We start from the raw sequence: 23,830 nt of genomic DNA on the forward strand, positions 1-23,830 counted from the left end.
ATCTGGTGCATTAAGGAAAAAGTAAGTGCTTTCCCCAAAAGGTAGTTTATATATATTATATAATTTTATAGCTGTGTTGCTCAGAGCACATTTCTAAATTTTGAGAAATAATATTCACAGATCACCTACTTTAGTGAAGAGTAAGGCATAACAGAATGACTGCTTATATGTAGAAGGATAATAAGTTTAATTGAACAGATGTGAAAAACAAACAATAAAAACAAATATTGTCTGTAAAAATAACTGACAAAATGAAATCAAGCTAAATTAACTAAACAAAGAAAAAGTGTCTCATGGAAAGTATAGCTAATAAGATCATCTTGGAAATTTTTAAATTATCCAGAAACCTGAGACACAAACTTGTATTTGACAAACACTGCCAAAATGTTCCAACATCATATGGTATAATACATATGGTTCATATAAATATCATATATAAACACAGACCATGCATGAGAAAGTTGCCTATTCGTGCTTCATAAATCAATAAAGATGATGGAAATAAACCAGTATTTAAGAGCTGCTATTAAAACAGAGACTCCTTTAACCATTTTCCACAAGAAAGAGCAAACTCAGAGATGGGAGCTGAGTTCTCTTCTTGGGCGCACAATCACCATTTCCCTTCAAACAGCCAACACAGCTTTTTCCTTTTTGTTTTTCCCCTTTCTGGCATCAAGGTTGTTCAGTATCACAGGGGAGGAGGCCACTCTGTGGCTGTACATGTTCATTTACAAACTTATAAACCCATAAATGAGCTGATGTTCTAGCACGTGTCCTTCCTCTGAGGGGAGCCTGGGGTGTTTCTCTACACTTCAAGGCTTTCCATTAGAGCTGCCAGCTCTGCCACAGGCCCCTCTCTAATCTCTCATTCCATCATCACTTGAGGACACTTGTAATGCTTGATGGGGCTTTAATATAAAACTTCCCAAGGCAGTTGTCAGATGGCCCTGGGTCCTGATCACGACACAGTTCACATGTTCAGGAATGTGATTTCATGCTATGTGTGCTGCTGAACTGCAAGCTTTTGGTTCCAGGCTTCATGGTACTTAATCTCTTCTCTGCCAAAAATTGCTTAACAACATCTCTTATGTTCAGCTGAAGTGCTCCAATAGCCCAAAAGGAAAACTTTGTTTCAAGGTGGATTTAAACTTTGCTGGAAAAAAAGGAAAATCTAATTAGACTACTTAATGTAATTTACACTGTTGTTCATTCTGTCTGTGATGTGCAGGGGATGCAGAAGGGCTCTGCTGACCTCAGTGAGCCACTCACAGGCAAGGCAGATCAAAAATCACCACCTGGGTTGTGTCCACACACGCCACAAAGACTGGGAGATCTAGAAACTACATCCAAATCCCCAAGCACTGTCATACCCACAGAACAACCCTCCCACTGCCACCTTTGAGCTGGGGAGAAAGTGAAGAGTCACTTTGCAGGATGTCCTTCACACAGCTCCTGCTCAGTCTTGTCCTGTGATGAAATGATCCCTCTGCAAAAAGCCCATCCAAAAGCAGCTAAAAAGAGTGGCTGAGTGAGATGGAAATAGCAAACATCCCTCACAGGTGGTGTGCCACCATCAGGGGCTAGCAGGGCTGGGGTCTGAAGAGCAGCCCTCTAACTCCTGGGCAGAACTGGCCACTTTTGCAAGTTATTTGAAGAGCAAGCTGTGACTGCAGCTCCTCCCCCAAGCACGTCTGTGCTTCAGTCTCTCCAAATTATTCCCCAGCCCAGCCGAAGGTCTGCTGCCCTGTGACCACACTGCAGCCTCCTGCAACAGAGGCTGGCTCCCCAAAACCTGATATTCATTGAGGACACGAAGCTGGGGAGACCGGCAGGGCATTTATTTCTTTCGAATACAGATCTGCACAGATGAGAGCTCTCCAAGTGCTCTGCAAAGCTGATGCCAGTCACATTTTCAGAGTTCCAGTGTTTAACAAAGGCTTCACTCTGGGGATAAGAGCATTGTCCAGCAGAGGAGGTGACAGAGACGTCAAATCGATCTGCCAGATGTCGGTGGCGTAACTTGTACCGAGCCTCCTTTCTCTTTGTGCACTTGGCCCTGCCGCCTGCAACGTGCATTTCCCAGCTGGAAAGGCCTCACACACTCCTATTACTGGGAAAAAAGAAAACTGCCCAAAGGGAGAAAGTACAAAAGGTTTGCCTGTGCTACAGGAAGCTGGAACTGCCAACAGTCTTGCTGAACTGAGTGCGTCGGCAGAATTAGGGTTTAGCAAGGTATCAGCAGTGGGACAGAAATGGAGGGAAAAAATTTCCCAAGTCAGGCTATTTTCTCTCAAAACCAAGTAGAATAGAGAAATAAAATTCAGTGATCAGAGCTTTACATAGTCTGGAATTTCATTGCATGAAAAACTCCAAGGTTATTCTTATTTTCTTACTTTCCTAAATAAGGATGCAAATCTCAGCCTCAGGAGTTTATCTGTGCATGGATTTAGGTACAGAGCTTTCATACTTGTGCATATTTCATTTCAGCAAAGTGAAAATCTTTCGTGTTATCCTGCTCTTTCTGATTTTTTAAATACAATGCAGTTGAAAATTAAATGTGGTAATGCAACGATTACAACTTCCTGTAAAAATGAATAAGCAATAAAGTTTACATTTCTGTGAAATGTTTTGACTTAACAAGATCATAGTTTTCCAGTGGAAGACTATTCCCTTGGGAGTTTCTGACCAGCTGTAACTGCAGCATTTGGAATACATCTGTCATCCTAGGAAATGAAGGATTATCAGAACCACAGGAGCACAACTAAGTGTTTGTTGTGGTGAGGCTGAGGGATGCTCTCAGTGGTGGGTGCACCAGGTTCCTTTTTCGTTCTTTGCAATTTTAAAGCTCTCCTAAATCTGAACGCAGAGTGTTAAATTATTGAATCGGTGTGTGAATATAAACACTCAAACTGTGCAATTAGAAAACAGAAAAAACTCCAGTAGATGGCGCTCAAAAATATCCCAAATTTGTGTCCCTGCTCGGCTGGTGCCGAGCAAAGGCCTGGAGGAGGCAGCTCTGCCCGCAGCCCTGGGCAGCCCCCTCACCATCACTCAGAGCCAGGGGATGCTCAGAGCTGTAACAAAGGTGGGCTCGGCAGGGGCTGGAACACAGAAAATGCACCAAAAGCAAGTGCATTAAGAGATCTGGGTCCTGTAAAAACACAGCAAAGTTTTGGAGAAATGTTGGGAACCAGGGCAGTTGTAGAACATGACTTTCCAGGCAGGGGATTGCCTGGCTGCCAGTTCCTGTGCAGTCCTGTTGTTCAGTAATGGCCAGTTCTGGGGTCACTTTTAAATTCTGTAGCTCTGGAAGGAGCCTGTTGTATTTCAAAGGCTGTTGAGTAGTAATTCTTCCATAGAAGCACAATTGGTTTGACCACCACCAGGGGAATGGTTTTTATTGACCATTCTGATCAAAGACCAGAGTGAAAGTTGATCCCATCTGATTGAGTCCCTGGTTGGTGGCCCATGGGAAATGAGCTCATGGCCAGTTAATTCCTCTGCAGTGCCACAAAGCCACTGCCAGAAGGGCCTCAGCCACTCCAGGGACACAGCTCTGGGGTGGCAATGCTCAGTGTGGGGCACCTGGCTGTCCGCTCTTTGTGCAGAGGAAAACAAAGCCCTTCACACAGCCAGGGAAGAGAAGCCTCCCCAGGCTGGTTGCCAACATGCTTCAGTCCTCCTCTGCAGTACTTATCTCTGCTTCAGCATTAGTGTGAGCAAAACACACATGGGCCTGTGGATCCTCCCTGGTTTTTCTGTCTCATCCTGAGCTCCAGGCTTCATGCTTTCACTTCTGGTCACTTTACAGACCAACTGCACTTTTCTGTGTCTGTGTCTGTGTCCCTCTAGTCCTGCTTGGCATGGGGCAGCCCAGGCTGCAGTGAGGAAGAGGTGGCAGCTCAGAAAAGCCGCCTCAGCCCCACTGATGTCAGAAAAGCCACCTCAGCCCCACTGATGGCAGCTCCCAGAGGGGCAGGAGATGAGCAAAGCAGTGACTGTGATGTGAATGCTGAGCTCAACACCGATGGTTTGTGTCTTTCACAACACTTGGAGCTGGTGGCAGTTGAGGCTACCACACCTATCATGGCCCAGCTGCTGCAATGGTGGAACTTGAGGGTTTTGCCAGGGGAAGAACAGTTTGTTCTCTAAGTTTTTGGGGGTTTTTCTTATAAAAGACTAATGAGGTGTTGGTCCTATATGCATTTAGTTGCTCATTTTGCAAGAGCCTAAACATCAGCAATAACTTGACCACCTTTATGATCTTTCACATGAGTTACTCACTTCAGCAGTTCTGCCTTTGGGGATAAAAAGGGAAAGGGGCAACAAGATGCTTTGCTTCAAGCCTGCATTTCATTAAACTTCTGCTGTACTGCTTTTTGCTCCAGATTAGGAAACAATTTACTTCCAGACTTCATTAGACTTTCTTGAGAAAACTGTTTATAGAGAAACAGTTTAAGAGATCAGGATATTACTTTACAAGTTCATTTTGCAATCCAGAGTGAAAAGTCCTTTGCTGGTATGCTAGCAGAGGTCATTCTTTGAAGCACCATCATTTGGTAGGCAAAGAATGAAATTACCTAGATAGAAACAAAGCAGAAGTGGCAACAGAGATGGTCATCCATAACACACCCAATGGATTCCAGGGAAATAAGTCTGTTCAGGGGAATCTCAGCTAATTCACATGGATGTCTACTTTGTCCTTTTTTTACTGCGTGAAGCAGCAGATTTCTCCCTGCAGTGCAGCGAGGGCGCAGGGGAGAGAACAAAGAGCAGCAGGCAGTGAGAATGTGACACCATCCCTTCCCACAGCGCTCTGGGCTGCAGCTCTGCTGGCTGGATGTTATTTTAGTGGCTGTGCCTCCCTCCCATGCTGTCCCAGGGCCCGGGAGCAGCAGCTCTGACGCCCGGTGAGCCCGAGGCTTATTCATGTTCAGGAATGGGAGGGTCAGGGCCATCGACACACACCAGCATCCTGCTGCCTATTATTTCCTGCCAGCCCTGGCGTTGCACCAAGCCCTAACATGACAGGTGGATGGAGTTCACAAGGAAATCATGTCATGGGCCAGTTTTCCAGGAAAGCTGTTAACTCTATTCACAAGCCCAGGCCTTCAGATGGAAAGGGAACGTGGCTGAGTAGAGGCGGTGAAGGGCTGCTCTGCTGTTATTGATGGTTTTGTCACAGATTATTCACTGACATCTCTTGCTGCAGCACAGAAATCTTTACCTCTGCACAGTGCCTACACCTTCAAGAGGAGACTGTGGCTGAATGCCTTTTAACTTAAAAAAACATGGGGACACTGCCTCTGCAAATCCCATATGGGCATTCGACATCAGTCAGGCTGCAAAAGATGGTAAAAGAATCTGCTTTTTGCTGAGCTAAATGCTTCCTGGGAAACAGAAAATAAATATGAGGTGAGGATCTAAGACTGATGTTAACCTGGGGACTTAAAATATTTTATAAGGATGAAACTGAGGATAAAGTCCAGGATGTATCAGAAACAAGACTTACATATTTTTAAAGGTCTCAATCAACAAGGCACACTTACTATCTTTCCATTACTCCATGCAGTGTCCAACGTCTGAAGTTGTATGTTCTTCTTTTTCTTTCCTCTTTTTCTGTTTTTAAAATGTAGTAATTTTGATATTAGTATAGAAAGCACAGAAGAATAGTTAAGAGGAAAGGCAGTCAATGCAAAAGAAGTGTTTTTCAAAATTGCCATGTTTGCTACAAATGCAAGTTTTAGGATGCACAGAGTCAGGACAATAGGGGTCCAACTGGCTACTCACAAGAGGAAGGATTAGGTCCTGTGTCATGTTAATAGTGACATCAACAACCTGAATAAAAGCCAAAAATTCAAGTTGATTTTGCAGTTTAAGATCATTGTTCTCCCACATGGTTTAGCCTGTAAGATTTAGTCTACACACAGATTTCTGCCAGAATTTATAGTTTTCACACCATACAGTGCAGTTCTTGATATGTAATGTACTTCAATATATAAAAGCTCTTCATGACTGGATAATATTTACATTGATATAGCTAAAATGTCATACAAGCTAGAGGCAACAAAGGTATTGGAAATATAAAAGCAAAATTATATCTGTCAATGCTTAAAGGTACCGGTAATATCTATGCAAAATGATGGCTATCAATATTGTTCTGCTCTTCTTATTTTGCAGCCCATTGTAAAAACAAATTAGGTGAAACCTGCTGATAATATGCACCAACTTCCACCTCAGATACCAAAGGAGCAGTAACCCTGAATTTGACTCTGGATAAGCAAAGCTGGGGCAGGAGCACGGGATATTCCAGAGGGTTTGTTCCTGGCCTGACTCTTCCGGATGCTGATGAGCCTCTCAGGCCTCTCTCCATTCCTCACTCCGAGCTGGTTCCTGTTCTCTGCAGTAACACTGCACATTTGGTGTTTGGTAACAGGAGCTCTCCCAAGTGTCCATGGCAGAGAAACTTAATTCTTGACACAAGTCCATGAAACTAACCTTTCTTTCTCTCTTTCTCTCTCTCCTTTTTTTTTTTTTTTAACCTGGAAAATTATGGTATTAGAGCCAGAGTCATGTACAAAACACAACACGTGAAATGACTGGGGAATCGCAAATTGGGCGTTTTGACTTGAACAAAATCTAAGCATTGTCATACCAATCTGATTATTATTTTAAAATACTGTCCCAGGCTATAACTGTCTTTGTGTACAATAGCAATACAGGGTGTAGTTACAGACACAATTTCCTGTGCTTAGGGTTTGCAATTATTATTTAAGATCACTGTAACATTTGCCCAGAGCACAGCGCAATTCCTCTATTAGATAATTTTCTATCCTTGTGAGGCCAGTTTTGCTTGTGCAGTGCTGCCAGGGCTTTCAGGAAGGGATAGACAAGCAATTGTGACAATAAAATTTGCACCAGCTCCCACCCAGCCTCTCCCAGAACTGAAACACCATTTGTGGCATTCAAAGCCTTTTCACACCAGAAGGGAAGGTGTTTCTGAGCTGGAAAGTCACTTTGATCTCCATAGGGTTGCATCCTTCTGCTTCTCAGATTCCCATGAGAAACACCAAGCAGCAATCGTGGAGTTCCAGTTGGCTCTGCATCAAAGACTTGGTGCACTGCAGCACCCAGCACCCAGGCAGGAAACTCCAAATCAATCCAGATTAGGTCATGGGGCTCAAAATTTGAAGCAGAAATTTTGGTTGGGCTTTAAGGGCTGAAAAGGATGTGTTGTTCCTGGGTGTGTAGAGAGAGAGAGAGAGAGGATAATAATGAAAATATCTAAAATAAATAGATTTGCAAGAAGTAAAAAGCATAGACTGTGAGACATGGGTAGGATGTCATTGCTGGTCAGTCAGAAGAGATGATGCTACTGCTTCGGACTGGCCCAAAATCAATGCAAATAAATCATGGGGGAAAAGTCAGTTCCTAAGGCCATGTGAACACCTAGTGATGAAACCTTTGAAAACACCTTCAACAGCCTAAAACTCTCTGCCTGAACTGCTCACAACCTCTGCTTTGCTCCTGCAGGACACCAGGATCGGGTGCTGGGATTCTCCCGCATAAAATTACTGTTTTGCTCCTCTGAATGAAGGACAAACAAGCCTGACTGTGCACAGCCTTTCATTTGCTTCTTGGGATGAAGATGCTTGTGCATGTCCCTGATCTCTAAAGGACACAGACGATGCTGCTGAGCTCAGCAGCCCCTCTCACCCAGAGGCCTCCCAGCCTGTCCAGTTAGGTGGTGCTCAGGGGAGCACGGTGTGCCTGAAGCTTTGCTGTGCCAGGGTCACATCCAGTGTCACTGCAGTGTGTCTGTCCCTGCACACAGGCTGGGTAATGCCCAGGTGCCCACAATTAGCAAGGCAGAGGGTGATCCAGGAATTCTGCTGTGTCCTTGCCTATGCACTGCAAAAGTCAAAGAGAGAAGAGATAAGGAAAGGGAAATCATCTCTAGCAGCAGCAGAACAATTCTTACTCACTCCTATTTACCCTTCCTGAAAAAAAAACTGCTCCAAATCCCCCATCATCTCCATTCCACTGAGTTTGGCTTTTCTTTTTTGACTTGGAGCTGAGCCTCAGCTTGTACCTGTACCTTCCTTTCACAGCAAGCTCAGCTGTATCACAGTGATGGCCAAAGGAGGACCCATGGGTGGGAAAGGCTTCTGGAGAGGGCAGTGGGCAGCTCCTGCTCTGGGCTCAGCCTAGGGAGCCAAGCTGCCACACATTAGTGGAAATCACTGCATCTCTGCAGCCCCTGCAGTTCTCTCCTCAGCAGCCCCCGAAATTCCACTGACGAAAAAAGAAATGGGGAGGGGAGAGAAGGAGTCAGAAAAACTATTGTGTTCCCAGGGAGGGAAAAAGATGAACAGCTCTATTTAGCTTCTCCAGCTTTGCTGATGTCAATCACTTCTCTCATTTTAAACAGGAAAGGCACCACTTTAGTCCACCTGTTCCATTATTTATCATGCTATGCGTTTCCCATGAATTGTCACTCATGCAAAACCTGTACATCGTAAGGGGACACCCTAATATTTTTAATGACCTTAAGCAAAGTGATTGACACTAGACACCGGTGTCAGATGTTCTGGTGACGCAACATGTTCTCCTAGCAGCAGGAAAGCTTCCTGCCGTGATTAACTGAGGGCTATGGAAGTGCTAAAATGTGTTGTCAGCTTTCCTCTGATGCAAGTGATTTTATTATAGCGTCTGGTAACCATGGAGTGTGGCAACGCAAATACTGACCCCAAACATCCCCTCCTGCACATATAGCTCACTCTATTTAAAACACAAGGTGCAGCTTGCAAATCCAGGGATAAGTTATGGATGTAACAAGCTTAAAGCATGGAGGGCAGAGGAAATGGTGCCACCTAAGCCATGATTCCTGGTGGTTTCAGCAGGAGAAGTTTAGGGATCCAGGATGAGGTGCAGAAGGAACCCCCTGCAGCACCCCTTTGGCAGGTGGGCTCTGCAGCAGCATCACCAAAACTGTCCTGGCTGCCAGAGGCTCTGAGGGCACAGAGAAGGCACAGGCCTGTCTCACCTTGGTAGTGGAAAGCAAAAATCACACCCAGCCCTTCTGAGTCTGGAGAAAGTAAGGAGGAAATTAAAAGAGAGGAAAAATAGAAATATGGCTCCATGCAGCCCCTTTGCCTTCTCATACACAGCAGGGTGGAAACCTGTGACTCAGCTCAGCACCACTTGTCCTTCAAGAAGGAGAAATCATGTTCTGTTTTGCTTCCATTTGGGACAAGCCTGTCAACAATCCATTAGCTGAGAAAAGTTGGAAGACCTCTACAACACAAGAGTTACAGAATCAACACCTCAGCCACAAGTGGAGGACACCTGGACCTGGCACCTGCTTTTCATGAAGATTTGTAATCCTAAAGCTCAGTCACCAAACACTACACATAGCTTTGCTTCCACAAGTTATTATTAATAGTTATGTCTCAAACTGACTGTGACAGTGAGTGTCTGCAGAACTGTCTGCTATGATTTTTCAATAATAGAGCTGTTAATCAAGCTGCAGAGGGTTGGACTATCAAACCAAAGTCCAGAGGCTGCAGAGGTTTCTGTAAGAGATCAGCAGTACATGTGTTCACAGTTATCGTCACAGGGGTTGTTCTACAAAAATAGAAATATAAAGCAGTCAGAATTGAAGATACAAGCTATCTTGATAGCAATAAAGAAATATTTTCTAAAGGTCCAGCAGCACTGGATATTATTTTAATGAAATTTATTTTTTAATTTTTATAGCAAAATAATCAAAAGTGCTAAACCTGACCACTTAATTTACAAAAATTCTCATGTTTTAAGCTATGATCATACCTTGTTATTTAGGTTAAACAACATAATTACACATTTCTACTGATTTCTATTCAATACTGAAACAAAATCAATATTAGTTGGTTTAAAAAAGGGGGAAAGTACCACAGGTATTGGGAGGGGGAAGTTACATAAAATATAAGAATCAGCTTATTGAGAAAATTGCAATGTGTTCTTATTGCTTTTTTTTTTTTTTTTTTTTCAGCTACAGTTTAAGTCCCAGATACTCTGGCCATAAGCTTGTAGTCACTTCAAATGCTATGACTTCTCCCTTGGTCAAATGTCAGTGTTTTAAGGAGACCTCTGGCATTTCAAGTCAATTCAAATTATTTTCTCAGTTCCCACACGTTCCCTTTCCAACACGATCAGCATGTTGGAGAATGCAGTTAGGATGGCTGCAGTTATGTGACACAGTTTTCTGTGAAGGAAAAATGGGTTTTCCTCTGTCTTGAAAAGAATCACTACCAAGTCTGCAGTAAGAAATATATTGAGAGCATTTGCAGAGTTGTTACAAGTATTTCTTAATCCGTTCCATTTTCATTTCAGTTCGTTTCCACAGTTAAATTAAAACCTGCAATCTCTCCTACTGATAAATAGCCAAGTTGACTTACAAAGGTTCTGCCTTCTGTCCAGCCTTCTCCTGGCTGCCTTTAGCCAAACAAGGTTCGCTGGTTCGCCACAAGCGCCGTCTGGCTCTCCCGCCTCTTTGCCTTCTTCTTGTGCTGCCTGATCTTCCAGCACACGGCGCTGGAAGCCAGCAGAACGAGTCCTGAGGACAAGAGGACCAGGCCAAAGACGGAGATGATGGAGCCATGGGAGTTGAAGATGTAGGCGACGGCGGTGACCACGGTGCCGGCGATGAGGATGACCACGCCGAAGGGAATGGTGCAGCGGTAGCAGGAGAGCTCGGCTCCCCCCGTGGCTGCCGTCAGCTGGCACTCGCTGACCAGAGGAATGGTGGTTATCACACAGTCATTGTTGTTGCTCTTCTCTGGGGGTACAGAATCAGGGAGCTTTGGGGTGCCCAGGATCTCTTTGATAGGCTCGTTTGTCATCTTGACTGTCTTGACTCGGCCGGTTCTTAGGCTAGAGCAGGCTCTGCTGAGCTCGTGCTGCACTGTGGAGAGAACAGCATGAGTTCAACCAATAATTACCAATTATGTGTAAGACAAATGAGGACACAGAAGTATCCCCTTGGGATCACAAGCAACCACACATTCAGACCCCACAAGGATTTATGCACAAGATCAACAGTGACACGACTGATTGTGAAGGATCTGAATCACTTCTTGTAGTAGTCAACAATATGTATGTAAGTTCTGGAAATAACAGTCACAGACCAAGACAGGCACCAGCATTAAAGTGTTGTGGGCTAAATCCTACATTAAGTTACATCCTGAAGTCAGCATTTCTGGACATAATTTAGATTTCAATGGCATTAAATTTTCTCACAAACAGGTGAAGTTCACACACTGTTTTGATTTTGGCTCACACACTTTTCACAGTTTCTTTATACACCTACACACAATATATTACACAGATTTGCTCCACTGCACATCACAATAACACGGTCAAGTATTAGCCCAGCAAAAACCAGGATGAACAGTGAGCTCTTTCTCAGTGCAAGTGCAGCTTAGGGAAAAAATTTGAATGATCACGACAAGGTGTAGATGTGGGGGGAGTGGGGATGCAAACAGATTCCTGCACTCAGCTCAGCTCAAGGCTAGTGAACCTCCAATATCAATGCCAGACTGACAGCTTGCCATTTACACTGGCTTCATGCAAAAGCAACAGGTCTCTTGTAAATCCCTGAAACCACATCCCTGTTACTGTGGGAGGTAGATTTACCATCATATTCACTCATCTCAGATAGAGCAGGTTGTTTTCCTCCTGTTTCCAGACTGTAAACACACTCTCAGTCCTGAAGGCATGCTCACTTTGACTGCATCTGCACAGGACACAAATACCTTCTGGCTCTGGGCCCAGGGAATAATCAGAGCCCACCTGCTCAGAGCAAGAGGAGCTCATAGCCCTCCACCATGCCAGAGCTCGGCCTTGTCTCCGGGGCTCTGGGGATGTGGGGTGACTCTGGGGCCTGCAGTGAGCTCTGCCAACACCGAGGCTGCACAGATGTGCTGTCCTGGCCCCAGCTCAGTGCACCCCAACACACACTGCAGAGACTGGGACACTGGGGAGCCACTGGGTACCCCCTGGCTGTCCTGCTGTAGCAGCTCCCAGCACTCCTCCACCACCCTGGCGTGGGCTGTGCCTCTGTTGCTCTCATGAGCAGCACGATATTCAGCTCAGAGAACAAGGAAGAGCGTTGGCAGTGCAGTAATGCTTTTATCACTTTTATCACCTTCACATCTGTGACTAGGAAGTTAATTGCCAGATACTAGTATTCTCCTTTTCCTTTCCCACCACTCCACCCTTGTTGCTAAGATATATTTGCTCACTGTGGAGAGCCCTTGGTTTTATGTCTCAGTACCTCCTATAACTGACTGTGGGTTTTACAAGAAAGAGGATTTCACTCTTTTTAAAAAAAAACACAAGCACAAACAGGCTAAATGCTGGATATAGTGTTTGCATACAAAGTCCCCTTGAACCCTCAAGAGAGAAGAAAAGCCCAGATCTGGTTTGCTAAAGCTTTTGTTGTACTGCTCTGGGAAGAGTGCTCAGCTCCCTGTTGGATCTGCTGTGCAAAGCTGCCTGTGGGCTCAGCCCTGCCAGAGGAGCCTGTCCTTGCTGGGCACACACAACACACCCAAGCACACACAGTGACAGCCCAAGAGGCATCAGCACACACTGAAACACTCTGATCACCAGGAAAGACTTTTATACTGTGAGGGTAACTGAGCACTGGAACCTAGTGAAGTTTTGGAGCCTACCCTCGAGGTAATCCAAAGCCATCTGCACAGTCAGCATTGCCTAGGAGCAATAGGGGGTCAGACCATATGACCCCCAGAAGTCCCTTCTAACCACGACCATTCAATGATTCTGCCTGTTTCTGTGAGAGTACTCGGTATCTCCAAGGTTATATCTGTATCTCCAGTGTTATATCTGTGCTGACACCTCAGATATCCTAAATTCTCCTAGGTTCAGTAGCTGTGTTCTTTGAGTCACAATTCATGGTTAAATGCCTTTTAAATCAGACAGAAAGAGCCCAGGAAAGCCATGGGTTTGCTCTTGAGTGTCATTAATCTGTTCCCATGTGGATCTGAGCCCAAGTTCTGCATTTTCAATAATGATTGACCCAGCAGAGAGATGTACACTGGTGCCATTATGTTGCTGCATTGCTTATCCATAAAACATTACAGAAGTTCAGCATAACATAAGAATGTGGTCCCTAAATGTCACCTTTTTTTAAATATTACCATTCAATTAATATAACATTTTATTATCAAATTTGACAGAGAAAAAATTTAAATATTTTCCATATAAAAGGTCTATTGGCTCAAATACACTGTAATAACTATTCAAAAGTCCAAGAACTCTAACAGTCACTGAATTAGGGAACTGCCAAATAACTTGAAAAAGCCCACAATATGCATTATTATTCTGAAAAATTTTAACCTCTAATCAAAATGTATTTACTCCTGTCTCTAAAGTCCTTGTCCCTCTGCTTCAGCTGCATCTTCAATGAGCATTAAATTCTCCTAGACCTCCTGTACAGAGATTTGTGAAGAAAGGAGATATATTTATACAGTCAAATTTATCAGGAATAAAAAAAATATTCTAACCTATAATAATTAAGTCAATGGCAAAATATCTGTTGATTTCTGAGGAGCACAGTTTTTTTTCTGGAGTAGGATGCAAGAAGGCAGGCATTCATATAAAACAAATAAACAACCCCCTTCTCATACTATTAAATTAAATAAACAACAGAACCTATTTGAAGTGTGAGCAAAGGTATCTAGCCCTAGAAAAAAGGGCGCTGGATCCTCATTGCCAGCAAAGTCACTTCTGACTTAAGCCAACAGGTGATTTGGTTCAAGTTTCAGGGTAAGAAATTTAGGCAAAGACACCCAGCAACACCAGCATCCTCTCACTAATCACACCACAAGTACTATCTTAAGGAGCTGCTTTGAGTTGGAGGAAGAATGTGCTTCTGTGGCAATCTCTGGCTAACCCTGGGTAAAGGGGAGAGAAAAATTTTAGCTGCTAAAAAGGGTAAATTTAGATGTATCAAAATGACATTAAATCCATCAGCATGCACACCTACCAGATCCAGGAGAAATCCATGGTCAAAGAGTGCTGAAGATGTCTTGTGTGACAATTCAAGGCAGACAGAGCTGCTCGAGTCTTTGAAGCGTCAGATATTGCTGAGTGATGAGCTGGAGGTGCTAATATTTAGCATGGAAGTTTCCTGCAAGAAAAGTTGTTGGATATTTATCAGCTTCTTAAGAATAAAAGCCTTGAGTGTAAAGCTTCTGCTGTGGGCTGACTCCTGCTCCTGACCTAACCAAAGCAGGAGATGTTCTCCCTCTGGCTCTCCTGGTGGCCTCTGCCTCTTTTCTTGGAAGCAGCCACCCATTTCTGGCCCAATGGAACGTTTCCCTTTGATGCTGTGACGTCCCAGTGGTGAGTATCATAACCCAGTCATGGATTATGGCTCCACAGAAAGAGCCAGGCAGGAAAAGGCAATGCACAAGAAATATTGTAGATAAAAATCTTATTTAACTTAATTTCTATTGCTCACTTCACCTGTGTGAATAATGACTCAGAATACATGGGAGTTTGTCTCTTCTATGAGTCCAATTTCTTTGAGCAAATCACTCCATCTCCCTGCTCCTCAGACTTCCTAGCTGTGAACTGACTGCAACAACACACCACTAAAAAAACCTGTTAGATCTCTTCCACTATAAGAAAACCTAAGTAACATAATCCCAAAAACTCAGAATAAAAAAAGGCAGAGATTTACACAGTCCAAGAACTCTCTGTAATAAACACAAGTCCACTGTATTTACCATTGTTCATTTCTGTTCCTGGATTTTTAAAAACAAGATTCATAACTTCACGAGGGACAAGGGGGACTCTGCAGCAGGGCAGTGACAACTCTGCAGAGAGCAGAGCGATGGAAATTGTTATCAACTGCAGAAACAGCTGTGAAGTCACCAGGCAGCTGGGTAAAACACACAAAGCAGCAGATCTATGTTGCTAATCTTATTTGACACTCTTTCTAGAAGTGTATGATCACGGGAGATGATTTCAACATGGAAGCAGGAGTCCTAAGTGGGGATGAGAGTAAATTCACGAGAATAAGTTTGTATAACATTAAACTTTGAGGGTTTTTCTGTTTTTCAGTTATTTAGACCCTGCTAACATTTCACAAACACAAACTTTTACAGGCACAAACTGCTGCTGTTCTCCAGATGATCCTTGGAATAAGCCTGTGACATTGCCAAAGTATATTTAGCTGATTATTGAAGTTAGCTAATAATAAGGAAGTCTACTTGCTTATCTCATTGATTATATTCTTTTCCACAGGACCTAGAAATTAGTTTAGCTTTCTGAAAAGTTTGGAGGGAATGCAGGAAAAAAAATCCTGACTTCAGATATATAATCTAGATTTCATTAAAAGAAATGCAGACCTCTGAAATGTGCTTGCAGTCAACTTCTACTTGGATTACAGCAAGGTTACATTTGTTTGAAAGCTCTTCCCAGCACGATTGTGCCCCCTAAGCCACTCTGACAGCATCTTGCTTGAAAAAATTATTTCCTTGTCAGTTATTTATTTGTATTTATCCCAGACTGCACCCAGTTTAAATATTTTTATTTCAAATTAATGTCTTCATAAAAAATTCTCACAGAGCAACTTCTTAGAGTTGAAATTTCTTCCTTTCTCCTTCACCCTCTCACCACAAAACTGAGAAGCAGAAACACATGAAATCTCTACATGAAGCTTCCAGCGTTTTAACTCTGAATCATTTCAATGTGGTGCTCTCTCAGGAGGCTCCTACATATGGAGTATCTCTGTGCAAGGGCAAAGAGCCACTACAACCCTTTCCTCCTTTTCATATTTTACTTATAACCAGTGGGACACGTTTTGAGTTTTCCGCCTTCAAGCTCTGGACCAGGTTGTCTCTATCTTACAACACTTCAGGCACCCTTTTTTGCTTATGTAAAATCCCAAAAAATCATAATGCTCACACTTCACACCATGGCTATGCATTAAAGTGACTACGGAAAATAGCGTAAGGAGTCCCTCTGTCCCGAGAGGAGAGCCTGAGTTCATTCAGAATTCAACAGACTACAGTAGTCCTCAACACAACCCCGCAGCTCTGCCCAGGTGAACGCTCCTGGAAATACACAACCGGAATTTGTACTTACAGGACTTCGGGACCATGCCCTGAGCTACAGAGGCAGCAGAAGAACGCATTGCCTCCATATCAGCTGCCTCAGGATGCAGCAAATTTCTCCCACCAAGTTTTTAAGTAAAATCATGAACAGATTTAAACTCTCGCACCTTTTTCGTTTTCCCGGCACAGCCGGGGTGTAGGATGGGAGCCAACCCAACCCCTACACAAACCAACTCTGTTATGCCCCAGTTGCAAAACTTTCGAACGCGCCTGCTGCACGCCACACACACACCTGGGCTAAAATCCTCATGTCCCCGAGCACCTCTGCAAGAGGGCAGAGGGGCGAGCAGGCGGGGAAAGCCCTGTGCCCGTACAGCCCTGCGGAACCGGGGGACACCGACCCGCACCGGGAGCGGCTCCGGCTGCCGAGCCCCCCGATGCTGGAAGCGGGGACAGCCCTGCGCCGGAGCGGAGCCCGAGCAGCCCCGGGGAGCCGGGCACGGCAGCCGGAGCTCCACGGGCACCGGAGCTCCACGGGCACCGGAGCCGGAGCTCCACGGGCACCGGAGCTCCACGGGCACTGGGAGCCGGAGCTCCACGGGCACAGGAGCCGGAACTCCACAGGCACAGGAGCCGGAGCTCCGCGGGCACGGGAGCCGGAGCCCCGCAGACAGCGGGACCCGGAGCTCCACGGGCACAGGAGCCGGAGCTCCGCGGGCACCGGAGCCGGCGGGGGCGCGGCCGCGGGGCGTGCGTCTCCGGGGCTGCCAGCGAGGTGAGCCGTGCCAGTCCATGCCACAGACTGGGTCACTGTGCCATAGCATGGGCCACTGTGCCCTAGCACGGGCCAGTGTGCCATAGCATAAGCCAGTGTGCCATAGCATAAGCCAGCGTACCACAGTACGGGCCAGTGTGCCATAGCATAAGCCAGTGTGCCATAGCATGGGCCAGTGTGCCATAGCATGAGCCAGTGTGCCATAGCACGGGCCAGTGTGCCATAGCGAGCCGTGCCTAGCGAAGCCGAGCCGTGCCTTACCTCCCGGCCGCCGGGCGGGACTGCGGCGGCCACCAGCCCGCAGGCAGCATAAGAGGGGATGCAGGTCGCCGCACAAGGGACTGTAAACAAAGTTCTCGGTGAGAGCGAAACAATTAAGGGACCGGAGCAAATTCAGCGGCGGGAGCTGCGGCGGGCGGGGCGGCAGCGGGACGGTCCCGGGGGCGGGGGGGCCGTGAGGGTGTCCGGGCTGGGCCGGGCAGGGGCCGGGCCTCTCCCTCCGCCCCGCGCTGCTCGCTGCCCGCCTCAGGGATGCGCACGGCGGGGACAGCACCGCGGCCGGCTCCGCACCGCGCCCTGCCCGCCGCAGTCACACACACGGGCCGGGGGCGCGTCCTGCAGCCCCTCCGCCCTCCCGCAGCCCGCTCTGCCCTCCCACAGCCCGCTCTGCCACCCTTCAGCCCCCTATGCCATCCTCCAGACCCTCCGCCCTCCCACAGCCCCCTCTGCCCTCCCGCAGCCCCTCCGCCCTCCCACAGCCCCTCCGCCCTCCCGCAGCCCGCTCTGCCCTCCCACAGCCCCCTATGCCATACTCCAGCCCCTCTGCCCTCCCACAGCCCGCTCTGCCACCCTCCGGCCCCTCCGCCCTCCCGCAGCCCCTTCTTCCCTCCCGCAGCCCCCCGTGCCATCCCACAGCCCGTTGTTCTCTCCAGGCCCCGTGCCCTCCCGCACTCCCAGCCCCATGCCGGGTGTCAGGGCCATCCCGGCTGCAGCAGCGCGGGTCAGGGTCCGTACCTGTCCTGTCCTGAGCTCGCTGGGTGCCCGTGCTGGGTCACTTGGAAGCACAGTCCCTGCCAAAATCCAGATGAACCCCTAGCTCAGGAAGTAAAGGAGGAGGAATATAGCTCCGGATGGCATTCTTAAAGGATAAAGTTTTATGTATCATTTAGAAATATTTTAACTGGCTTTTCTAAGCTTTAATTACTCATTTTTGCAGCACATGAAATACTACAGGGGTTTGGAGAGGGTGGGTGTGGGTGTATGTTATTTTTTTACCATGATTTCTGTTACTTCAGACAAAAAGCAGACGAATTATGCTTTTAAGTCTTGTAAACGGACATATTTGAATTTTGTGGTTAAGCTCAACCAAAGTTTATATTTAAAAGGCACTATTTTATCAATGATTGATAAAAGAACAGTGCACCAGATGTATTTAATCAGCCACTCTGTCTCTGAAAGCATGCATGTACTTTTGACTCCCAGGGTGAAATCCTGGCCTCACAGAAATTAATGGCAAAACTTCCACCAACTTCACAAGGGCCAGGATTCCGTCCTGTGTGTTGTTAAGAACCGCCCAGTGATGGAGACCCTGCCAAGGGTTCATGTCCTCCAGACAAATCAACCAGGTTCTGGAAAAGCTCCACAACTTTCTGCAAGAAACTGTCATTTCCCCCCCCACTTGCTGCTGCTCCTGTCAAACACATCAGCATTTGAGCAGCAATGACAAAGAAACTGGATCTGAGGGGAACTCCATTAGGCAGGATCTCCTGACCATTGTCTGCTCCTTCCCAGTGCAGGCAGCCATGTCTGTAATATCTTTATTAGATTTCACAAGTTCCACCTCAAAAATAACCAGGTTTCCCACTCCTCCTGTTGGAGACTACCAGCCTTATTATTTTGGTATCTAGGAACCTTGTTTTTAGCTGAGTGGGTTCATAGACAATTATACATGGGCAAGTAAATGTTTGGCTGAAGCAGCTACTCCCTCTTTTGGCAATTAATCCTCTAATGCCCTAAGAGGGAGAAATTAAACTCTCTCAGGCTTGTTTTCAATCATTTTTTTACATGTCTTACCAGCTTCTTCCACAGAAGTACAAGTATTTTTTTTTTCCTGGTCTACTAGAAATACTAACATTTCATAATTTTCTTCTGATTGTTCAGGATGTCTGGTTTGTTTTCTCCAGTATCAGTTTCATTTTTCATTTTATATCAGAAATTCTTGCTGTTTGCACATGTGTGCATGACCTAAATTTCACCCCATTCTTGTTACATCAGTTCCTCTCTAGTCCTTCCAGTCTCGTATTTGGTTGTCCTCTGTTGACAGAGAGCCTCCCTCTCAGGCTTACACCATCCACAGCTCCACTAGTACATTCTTATTTTTTCATGCCAACTCCATTACTGAAAGTCTTACATAAAATACTGAAAGTTTTACATAAGATATCTCATGAAACTGATTTTTTAAGGAGCTATTCTAGTACACATAAACAAGCACCAAAGCTGGGCTTAGAATTGATGTTTCTGTTCAAATAAATGCCCTAACAACAGGCAAAAAAAGTCACACACTCTGCTAGACCTCATGCAATTCTTATTTCTTGCTGTGAAGCATAAAAGCTGCAATAGAAAGCGATGGGAATGAGGGAATGGCTGAGAGAGCAGTGTGCTCTCCCCTAGAAGGATGGCTTTGTAGCACTCAGGCACTGAAGGGTTTGAAACAACTTGAGCACCAGCCCTCTGGCCTTTTCAAAAAAGGGATCACTGAAAACCTCTGTCTTTTAAGGTCCCGCTGTGTTCTGAGCACGGCTCTCCAAGGATGTAAGGAAAGAAGGACCAGACACACCCGGGGCAGCACGTTCGGCACCTGGAGAAATTCAGTGCAAACAGCTGAGGAGACTTCAGGGCTGAGCAGCAGCTGCACGGAGGGGTTACAGGTTCACAGTTTTGGACTGCCACGCTTCAGTGATACATAGCTCCCCTTTAGGACCTGCCCTAAATGACAAAATCTCCTCCCTGGGGCCCAAACACAGCTGCTTAGAGGGAAGTGCAGCCCCAAAGCTGGGCTGATAAGCAAGAGGCGTGTGTGATTCTGGAGCTCTGAGAGAGCAGTTTGGCTCCTAAACTGAGCAACGCTGTTGCTCTGCTGACTGAAACACACTTGCAATACTTCATGGCTTGCTTTGAGTTTCTAACAGTCTCCTGGGCCTTAACAGCACAGCAAACAGTGACTCACTAATCTGCCAAAGTACAACTATTGTGGGCTCCCTATTCACTTAGTTTTTCTTACCTTTTCCCTAACCCGCCACTGAATTTTCCTTTTATTTTATCCCTAAGCCCACACAGGGACACAACACATCAGTTTACTGCATTTTGTGAAACTTTCAGAAAGTGCCCTTTCAATGTGTTCAATATATATTATAAATTGTCCTTACCATGCCATGCAGTGTATGAGTTTTGTGATGAGGAATGGAGTCCAAAAACAGCCCAAAGCCAGAGAAGCAAATAATTTCTCATAAAATGCTGTAGCTCCCCTCTCCTGAACACAGTTTACCCCCCAGTTGGTTGATAGCTGTGCAAACCAGCCACTCTGTGGGTAATCAGGCTCATGAAATGGATGTGCTTATAACGACTGTGAGAAACCTCTCTGGTGGCTGGGAATATGGAAAGGAATTTTCTTTGAACTCCATTAGATCCTACTTGTGCTTTGGTCAACATCAGCTATCCTGCTGTGCATGTGAATTTTGTTATTGCCTTGCTTGACTTTCACTTAATCTTCCTGCAGTGCAGAAGAAGACAGGATATCTGGAACTGAAAACAATTATTCTTATCTCCTACTGCTTTCATAATTACACCAAGTTCCCATTTGAAGAGCTGCATTCCTTGTGTGGACATGTGCTTTTAATTAGCAGAGGGATGCATCACACCACCAGAAGCCAATTCCTCAACCTTGCATAAGTTGGTTACAGAACCTCTGGATCCTTGGCCAGACCTCTGGATCCGTGGCAGCTTTCTGGCCAAGCTGGGGGAAGCGTGGGAGCAAACTCCAGGCACTGTAATTCCACCATAACCAGGATTTTTATTAGAGACTATTGCAGTAGCATGCAGCAGATTCAGCTGAGAGTCAAGTTCAAAATAGGAATTATTTCTTTTCTTGGTTTTCCACCTGCACTGAGTCACCCAAAGAATTTACAGGGCTCTAAGACATGAAGGGAAATGCAGACAAAAAGCTGAAAAAGTGACTAGTCCAAGTTAGTGGATAGGGTCAAGAGACACTTTATTTCATTTGCTTCCCTTCTCAGTAGGTAGGGTATAAGGAGCATACACTGTTCCCTCTGCAAATGGTCTATCTAATGAACATGGAGCATTTCAGCCAGCTTTTATTGACTCTCCAACAAAAGAAAGAAAGCTATGAGTTCTAAAGTAAGCTATACAGGCCGTTGGCTGCATTACTTCCTGGCTGATGAGTCTTTCTGTGTCCTACTTCACTACAATCCTTAGGACTACATTTATACACAAGATCTATCTAACATACTGCACAAAGTTAAAATACACAGCTTTTCTCTTACATAATAGATGACTGCTGTGAAATTTACAGTAAGTCAAGTGTCTGACCTAAAGGGCAGTTAAAAAAAGAAAAAGAAAAGAAAAGAAAAAAAAGAATAATTGCAGTAAGACCAAATTAAGTTCTTACTGTTCCCACAAAAGAGAGCTTTTCATATATGTCATCTGCTTCAGCATCACCTGCTAAGGGAAGTTTAGAAGTATTTCTACATCCATGTAAACAAGTTAAGAAAGTAGAGGGTGTGGTAGTGATAACTATTTACCAAACCAAGTGAAGATCTAAACAGGCTGTCTTATCTTTTGAATGAGTCATTTTAGGTCATGCAGGTAATGGTGAAATCCCTTCCTTCCTACAGTGAAGTTTAAAATTACCCCTCTTTCCTCAGGACCAGGTAAATACATTGAACCTCTTTATCTCCAGTTTATTTGCACTGGGAGTGCATTACTTTCCAGAGAAACTGTGGCTACAAGATGGAAATCAAAGGCAATAATGGCCAAATGAAGGAGATGGGTTCTGACACCAGGGGTCCAGCACAATAAACCATCTACCAAAGGTAAAAAACACATCATATCAGAAGGCAGAACAACTGCAGAATGCCAGTTACCCTCTAAATCCTCTTCTATTTGGGTGGAACTGTTGAAACTAGATACTCCATACAGAAACAGTCATAGTTTGGGGTTAAATTCAACTCTATGAAGAAGGCCATTATAAACCAGTATTTAATAGCCCCTTATGACAGCTCAAGCAGTGCATGTTTTGTGCTATTTCTCTGAAAAAAATCACCCTAGGTGACCCTCCCTGCCTAAGTGCTTAGGAATAAAATATATACATATATAAACATATACAGAACACATAAAATATATAAAGGTTTTGATGTAGCAGACAGACTATATTTTCTGTGTACTCTAAAAATGTTGAAAAACCAGATTTCCCTTTGACTCATACAAGAGAGGAGAATATAGACTGCCTTACACATGCGTGGCTGAGATGGGAGATGCTGTTGTTACTTCTCAGCTTTTTGGATGAAGAATCATCTTCTTGAAACTGTAAAAGTCATGAAACAATTTGTGAGAAAGACTTTTACATGATGCAGTCAATAAAGAACAGCAGCAGAAGCTTATAATTGCCTTGGCTGTGTATACTAGAAATGCAAATGTACAAATTGTATAAATGGTAGGACAGGACTACTCAGCAGCTTTGCAAAGTTTTTGGAATTACAGTAGTATATAAATGTCTGCACAGCAATTTAATTCATCAAAATCCCACATCTTTAGTTCATCTCCAAGAATTTTTCAAAGTGCACCAGTGCCACACAGAGACAGATAGAGGAAAACACAATATAGCTGGGAACATTCTCCCACATATGGATGTCCATATCCAAAACAAACACTGAAAATCACCTGGGGCCTGAAAACATCAATCTGTGTTGATTGCTGGTTTCAATTCTGGCCAATATGATTTTCTGATGTAGGAGTTGTCCAGTTTCCTGGTTTTGTGTTCCATGCCACAGAATTCATTGGATTACCCAGCACTGATTTCAGTAACAGAAAGGTTAGGTGTTAGTAGGGAATTCATACAGATTTATTTCCATTCTAAAAAACAGGTGGAAGATTTAGGTATATTAATGCCACTGATAGCCCAAATCAGCAAGTTGCCTTGAGGTACATTTCCCACTCAGAGCAGCAGCAGCTAAATAGAATAATAAAATCACAGAATGGTTTGGGTTGGAAGGATCCTTAATGATCATCTCATCTCATTCCAACCCTTTGCCATGGGCAGGGATGCCTTCTACTAGACCAGGTGCTAAAAGCCCAGTCCAACCTGTCCTTAAACACCACCAGGGACAAAAGCTAAACCTTCCCATACCAGAAAGCCTGGCTGAAACCACGTCTGCTAACTACAACACCACAGGGTAACTAACCTGAAGCCTGAGATCCATCAAGTATGTAGAACAAGTTATGGGCACTTCTGAAACTCCCCCTCATTGCCCCAGAACAGTAACCCTCTATTTTCCCTTCAGTGGTATTTGGGTCCCTGGTCCATGTGTGGGACTGGACTTTGCTGTGTCCAGGCTGCCTTTGGGTTCATGTTCCCAGCACAGCTGCTGCCCACAGTGCTGGGGCAGAGCAGCAGAAAATCAGTCCTGAACTCATCCAGCCCACAGCCACTACCCAGCAGGGAAGATTCTAAAGGACTTGGGCTCAAACTTCAGCTTCGATCCCTAAGCTAAGGGCAATACATGGAAATACAAGGGATAAATAATAACACTTACGTAAACATACGTGAAAACAGAAAATAAACTCTCAGAACAGCTTGTGCTTTCTTAGTAACCACCACTCCTTATTTACCAAGAAAAAAAGGTCACATAGTAAT

At 45.1% G+C, this 23,830-nt stretch overlaps 1 protein-coding gene across 6 annotated transcripts; it reads right to left on the reverse strand.

Annotated features, from left to right (window-relative positions):
- Window positions 1-227: 227 nt before the first annotated feature.
- On the reverse strand, window positions 228-17,309 carry TMEM100 (transmembrane protein 100). Of its 6 annotated transcripts, XR_009275529.1 has the most exons (5): window positions 17,164-17,309; window positions 14,051-14,194; window positions 10,440-10,945; window positions 5,550-7,239; window positions 228-1,153 (listed from the first exon to the last, which is right to left on the reverse strand). XR_009275529.1 is itself a non-coding variant. In XM_058817413.1 (4 exons), exon 3 carries the CDS (start codon window positions 10,881-10,883, stop codon window positions 10,479-10,481), a length of 405 nt encoding a protein of 134 aa, XP_058673396.1. In that variant the 5' UTR covers window positions 10,884-10,945; window positions 14,051-14,194; window positions 17,164-17,309; the 3' UTR covers window positions 4,823-7,239; window positions 10,440-10,478. The 6 variants fall into 6 exon arrangements, 5 of the variants coding, with proteins under 5 accessions (XP_058673396.1, XP_058673395.1, XP_058673397.1 ...); XM_058817413.1 differs by lacking the exon at window positions 228-1,153 and having other exon boundaries at window positions 4,823-7,239; XM_058817412.1 differs by lacking the exons at window positions 228-1,153; window positions 5,550-7,239 and adding an exon at window positions 7,249-9,627.
- Window positions 17,310-23,830: the final 6,521 nt, after the last annotated feature.

This window comes from Ammospiza caudacuta, chromosome 19 (assembly GCF_027887145.1).
Source record: "Ammospiza caudacuta isolate bAmmCau1 chromosome 19, bAmmCau1.pri, whole genome shotgun sequence".
NCBI classification, from domain to species: domain Eukaryota; kingdom Metazoa; phylum Chordata; class Aves; order Passeriformes; family Passerellidae; genus Ammospiza; species Ammospiza caudacuta.